Source organism: Ranitomeya imitator, chromosome 5, assembly GCF_032444005.1.
Source record: "Ranitomeya imitator isolate aRanImi1 chromosome 5, aRanImi1.pri, whole genome shotgun sequence".
NCBI lineage: Eukaryota > Metazoa > Chordata > Amphibia > Anura > Dendrobatidae > Ranitomeya > Ranitomeya imitator.
The window spans coordinates 682863239-682869425 of NC_091286.1; the positions used below are offsets into that span (position 1 = coordinate 682863239).

Here is a 6187-nt window from a genome sequence, read left to right on the forward strand (position 1 = left end):
GTTTCATAGTGTTTTATAGACTTTTATAACCTCTTGTTTTGTCTAACTCTTCTTTTAAGGCCTGACGTGGTCGAGGACGACCATAATTAAAGTGTGGGGGAATGTTATAGTGAAGGGGCTGATGGTTTGCTTCCTGACCCTTTAAAGGGTTCAAAGAATTTGATCATGTATGTTGAAAAAGGATAACTCACTGGGGCTGCAGTTCGCTTAGACAGGGTTGGTTGTAATGGTTAGCCCCTTTTTGGAGGAGTTAACTGAGAGTTAGTAGCAAGGACTGGAAGTGTCAGGGTCAATGAGTGCTGAGAAGTGACAGGCCCAGGATATGATAGGGACAGCGTGAGCCCAAAACCTTGGGCATTGGATTCCCAGAGAATCCATCCACATGAGTCCCCCCTTTGCCGGCCAGGGTACCTCGAGATAGACGTCGGGTCCCGGGGGCACGCTCCTTCATACTCTGAATTCAGCATGGCATCAGTAATATCTACATTTTCTAAGGCTAGTTAGGCCATGTTCATACAGCGTTTTTGAAGCCTTTCTTTCTGCAGCCAAAACTTGCTCACTTGGTAGGTTTTGCTGCGTTTCTTGGTGTTTTTTCAGCACTCTTGTAACTTTTTTGAGGCATAGATAACGTGTCTACTGTACATGTTTAATAAAATTACTTTTACTCACCATCAATGCAGTAAAAAAACGCTCCGTTTCTACCGCGCTCAAATTCATTGATACTGTGAAACACATCTTCATATTTGCACGAAAACAAACGCTGCTTGTGAACATATCCTTATTTGTTTTCATACTGCCCTTTTTTTTTTATGCTAGATGTCATTGGCTTCCCTTTGCGGTTTTAGTGAATCTACTACCCTCTAAAATAGAGGTTAAAATCAAGCAAATCCCCCCAAAAAGTGAGCCCGCTGGCTGCCACATTGGTACAGGGCTTACATTGATATTTTAATCTTTTCTTCACCGCTGCTAACCTGAAAGCTTTCCCTTGAGATGGTTTAATGATTAAGTCGTCCAGGACTTTCGCGGTACTACTTGGAAGCCCGGCCATAGATAAAGTTGCCATGGATTTGTGAGCAGGCAGCCTTGGCTGCAGACAGTAGGGGTAGTTGGGCACGGAGCTGGCATAGACCAGGACCTCAGTATGATTAATGGTTCCCCATCAGCTGAATAGTTTCCTCGAGCTGGCACCATCCTGCCTGTCTCCATGCCCTGCTGGCTCTGTGTGCACTGGTCCATGCTTATTAAATTTCTTATCAACATAAAAGTTAGTGACCACGGGGTTCTTGTTTGGAGGATCAAAAAAAAAAACCGCCTTTAAAAACCTGCCTGCAACAGCTAGAAGATAGGGCAAGGGAGGAGGGATGTGTTTGTGCCGAGCAGAATTCTTACAGGAGCATTACTTCATATCAGTAGTCGGTTACAGTCATTAACCTGTCAGATTCGGAATTCAGAAGAGTAAACGGAGACGGGTGTTGCTAGTTTCTGGTACCGGGGAGTGCCTGCTGATTGGCAAGACTCGCTCAGGTGGAGAACGTTGGCTGAGAAAGGACAAGTGGTCGACAGCGTGCAGTAGTGCATAAAGTCTTAACGTACGTTTCCATAAGGATCTGTAAATTCTGGTGGAAAACGACCTAAAAAACTGAGAAAAACCGGAACCAAACAACGGCAAAAAGTATGCACCATAACCAAGACTTGACGCACGCCTTTAGCGCTGCTGCCTGACACTAGTTATTAAACTAAAGTCTCATTTCCATTTACTAGTCCCCTTCAGTTTTTCACATCGCTTTAATATTTTATATAATGGTTGAGATTCAGGGAGGTTTTTTTTAGGGTAGGGGGGAATCAGTGGTTCTTAATACAATCTATATGTCGATACGAAGCGTTCGTCTACAACCATGATGTTGCTCAGATGTACACACGATTCACATACACAAAACTCGCTAACATTTTTGATGTCACAATCTAAGAAGAAAAAAATCACTAAAATTTGCTTTTGCAGTCTTCTGATTACAGCCAATAATACGTAATGCCTCCATTATAAAGCTGCAGGTGGGTGACGCCAGTCAGTCTATTGCGAATAGGTGAAATCTAGTGACAAGTGAATTTTGCACATTCTATTGAATTTGGCCAGGAAATTCTAATTTTTCTTCGTGGATTTTGCCAGACCCCAGAGCATATTAGACATTGGGGTTAAAAAATAAAATGGTATATGCCACCTCACAGTTCTCCTGTCTTGCCCGGTCCTCCGCTGTCTTCCTTTTCTCAGTGCTTCCCGTGTTGAATAGACTTCAGTCAACACATGTTGTGACAATACAACTTATATCTCCAAAGATCCTGACTGGAACTTGAGCATCGCAAAGTGCGCCATGCATTGTGTGAAGAATCTGGGGACGTGAGCGGAGAGTCAGGCAGGTAGCGGTGGCTGGACAGATGGGCATTCTCCCTTAGAAATCATCTCCAGGCACTAGTTTCCTTTGGCCCATGAGACTGCTGTAAATCATGTCACTGAACTGCTGATCTCAGGCGTGATGTCTGTGCCCGTAATTGTCCCCTAAAAAAATACAAAAAATCAGAATATGTATCTCAGTATATAGAATTTAGGTGATACGTTCCCTTTAGAGCAGCAAAGATCATCTGTAATGACACCAGGGATCCGCCCGTAAAGTCTCTGACATGACGTATGTAAGGCTACGTTCACATTTGCGTTGTTGGGCGTTACGTCGGCGACACAACGCATGCAAAAACGCATTGTTTTGTGACGCATGCGTCCATTTTTGGCTTGATTTTGGACGCAAAAAAATGCAACATGCAGCGTCCTCTGCGCCCTGATGCTTGCACCAAAAATGACGCATGCGTCACAAAACGCAAGACAACGCATGTCCATGTGCCCCCATGTTAAATATAGGGGCGCATGACTCATGCGTTGCCGAACCTGCGCCCGACGCAACGCAAATGTGAACGTAGCCTAAACATAATTATTGGACATGTATCACTGGGGCAGATGTGTCCACGGCTTAGAGACGAACTGAACTTTCTCCAGAACCCCGGATTTATTTTTCTCCTATTTATTTTCTCCGTTCGCTTGTCCTGCGCCCTGGATCATGTATGCGCCAATTTCTAAGGCTGTGGACTCCAAACAGAACAGTAAAATATTCACCTGAAATTTAATTTCGGACACTTGTCGTTTCTGCTTCATGATAAACCGAAGAACATTTTGTGATTGGAACTTTTTTGGGAGAAACCGTTGTGTATTTTTCTTTTTTCTTTTCCTTATTGTTTGTGGAATTCGGCCTAACTTAATTTGTTGCCTTCCTCAGCGATGGACATATGGCCGATAGTATATCGATCAACCCATATATCATCTCTTCCTAATGATGTCTCCCCAGGGACGACACTAACAAAGTTTGACTTTGATGGATCTGTTCGATGAAAGGCTACTAACATGTCAAACTTTACTCCTTCCCGTAGGCATCGGTGGCCATCATCAAAGTTTATCATTTTTATCATAAAACTATTTTGTGTGACATATCATATATTGGTGCAGAAAATGTTCCTGAGTTATGAGAATTAAACTGACATTTACACTAGTAAAAATATTTTTTTGCATTTTGTCAGGTTCATAGAATAATTTTCTGGTTATATAAAGAGTAAAATGTAATATTGTTGTAATGTGGAATATTAGGACAAGAAATTACCATTGTAAGCCACCATTTCTCAGCTTACACATAATACTGATTTACATAAGTTAGTTAACGAAGTTCTACATTGATGCTCTACTGATCCTGAGTTATATCCTGTATTATACCCTAGAGCTGCACTCACTATTCTGCTGGTGCAGTCACTGTGTACATACATTACATTACTGATCCTGAGTCACATCCTGTATTATACCCCAGAGCTGCACTCACTATTCTGCTGGTGCAGTCACTGTGCACATACATTACATTACTGATCCTGAGTCACATCCTGTATTATACCCCAGAGCTGCACTCACTATTCTGCTGGTGCAGTCACCGTGTACATACATTACATTACTGATCCTGAGTCACATCCTGTATTATACCCCAGAGCTGCACTCACTATTCTGCTGGTGCAGTCACTGTGCACATACATTACATTACTGATTCTGAGTTACCTCCTGTATTATACTCCAGAGCTGCACTCCCTATTCTGCTGGTGCAGTCACTGTGTACATACATTACATTACTGATCCTGAGTTACATCCAGTATTATACCCCAGAGCTGCACTCACTATTCTGCTGGTGCAGTCACCGTGTACATACATTACATTACTGATCCTGAGTTACATCCTGTATTGTACCCCAGAGCTGCACTCACTATTCTGCTGGTGCAGTCACTGTGTACATACATTACATTACTGATCCTGACTATATCCTGTATTATACTCCAGAGCTGCACTCACTATTCTGCTGCTGCAGTCACTATGTACATACATTACATTACTGATCCTGAGTTACATCCTGTATTATACTCCAGAGCAGCACTCACTATTCTGCTGGTGCAGTCACTGTGTACATATATTACATTACTGATCCTGAGTTACATCTTGTATTATACTCCAGAGCTGCACTCACTATTCTGCTGGTACAGTCACTGTGTACATACAATACATTACTGATCCTGAGTTATATCCTGTATTATACCCCAGAGCTGCACTCACTATTCTGCTGGTGCAGTCACTGTGTACATACATTACATTACTGATCCTGAGTTACATCCTGTATTATACTCCAGAGCTGCACTCACTATTCTGGTGGTGGTTGTTATACCATTTGACAAGCACAATCCAACACACCGTTTAGATGTTTTCCTACATGTGGTGGCCAGACAAACTATCTGATGTAAAGATGGCTCTGCACCAGGGGGCTCTGATCAGAAATGTAAAGGATATTTCACCTGTGAAGACAGAAGAAATATGAATGCAGCTCTGGACTGTACAATAGACAACCTCAGGATTAGTACCAGATAGATTATATGTTCTGTGACTGTATTCACATTGTATTATTTTTTCTATTCCATATGTAGACTGTGAATATGTCCTGTATATTTTGAGCCATTTTTCTTCAGAATTATTGACATTTTTGTCTTTTTTACAGGAAAGGACTGATTCTGAGCCAGAGGACAGCGAGAGCTCAAGTCCGAGCCCCACGAATGAAGTTGAGCCTGAAAACACTGTGACAAGTTCTCTGTCTGTAAATGAATACTTTGCAAAGCGGATGGCAGAGCTTAAAAAATCCCACGCAAAGCGAGCCGAGCAGGTCCCGGAGCGCATGGAGCCATGTCCAGAAGAGGCTGGAGACACCTACTCAGGAGACTCAAAGAAGAAATCCAAAAAGAAAAAACACAGAAAGAATAAGAATGACGACTCCTCCGGGGAGCTAAAAGAAGCGACGAATCCTGAAGACGAAAACGATGTGGACACCACAGAATGTCAGGAGAGAAGAAGAAAGCCAAAGAGCAAGAAAGAGGACAAAGTTCTCACCTTGGAAAACTCTGAGGACCATGAAGAAAATGAACCGAATGAGACGCTGAGGAAAAAGAAAAAAAACAAAAGGAAAAAAGAGTCGTGTGATGAAATGCAAACTGAAAATGTCACTTGTACCCCCGATGAAAATATTGACACAGTCCAACCAAAGAAGAAGAGGAAGAAGAGAAGGCGAGAGAGAACGGAAGCGTAAAACGCAGAACTCTTGACCCGTCTCTCTGCCGGTGCCGATACAGAATCATGAACTTTACAACACTTTTTAACAACATGTGTATTTTCTTATGAATTAAAATACACCAATGTCTTATTCTTGTGCCTGTGTATTCTGAAAATTGGGTAAATTAAATTTTTAAGCATTCAGACTTCAACTCTTGAGTTTTTTGGGGGGAAATTTGGCAACCGAAAATTGAAACTTATCAAGTGCATGGTCCCAAAGAGCCAAAAGTAGGCAAACAGGGCTTGTTGTAGGAACTTCCCAAGATTCATTGACGTCTCGATAAATAAAATTGTAGACTTTGACTCAATCCATCTGCACCCCCACCAAAAGTTCAGAACCGTACCGGATCACTGCAGAATGTAGAAGATTGAGCGTCACCAGGACAAAATATTCTGGTAAGTTAGAATTCACAGTACCAAATCTGAGACAGAGGCACCAGAGGAAAGTGTAACCAAATACAGTAG

The 6187-nt window shown here is 42.2% G+C and overlaps 1 protein-coding gene across 1 annotated transcript in view; it reads left to right on the forward strand.

The window, feature by feature from the left end:
• PINX1 (PIN2 (TERF1) interacting telomerase inhibitor 1) overlaps positions 1-5874 on the forward strand; it is a 122825-nt gene extending 116951 nt beyond the window's left edge. Inside the window, exon 7 of the mRNA XM_069728384.1 lies at positions 5118-5874. Coding sequence (XP_069584485.1) covers positions 5118-5699 — 582 coding nt within the window. The 3' untranslated portion in view covers positions 5700-5874. The remainder of the gene's footprint in view (positions 1-5117) is intronic.
• The last annotated feature ends 313 nt before the right edge of the window (positions 5875-6187 follow it).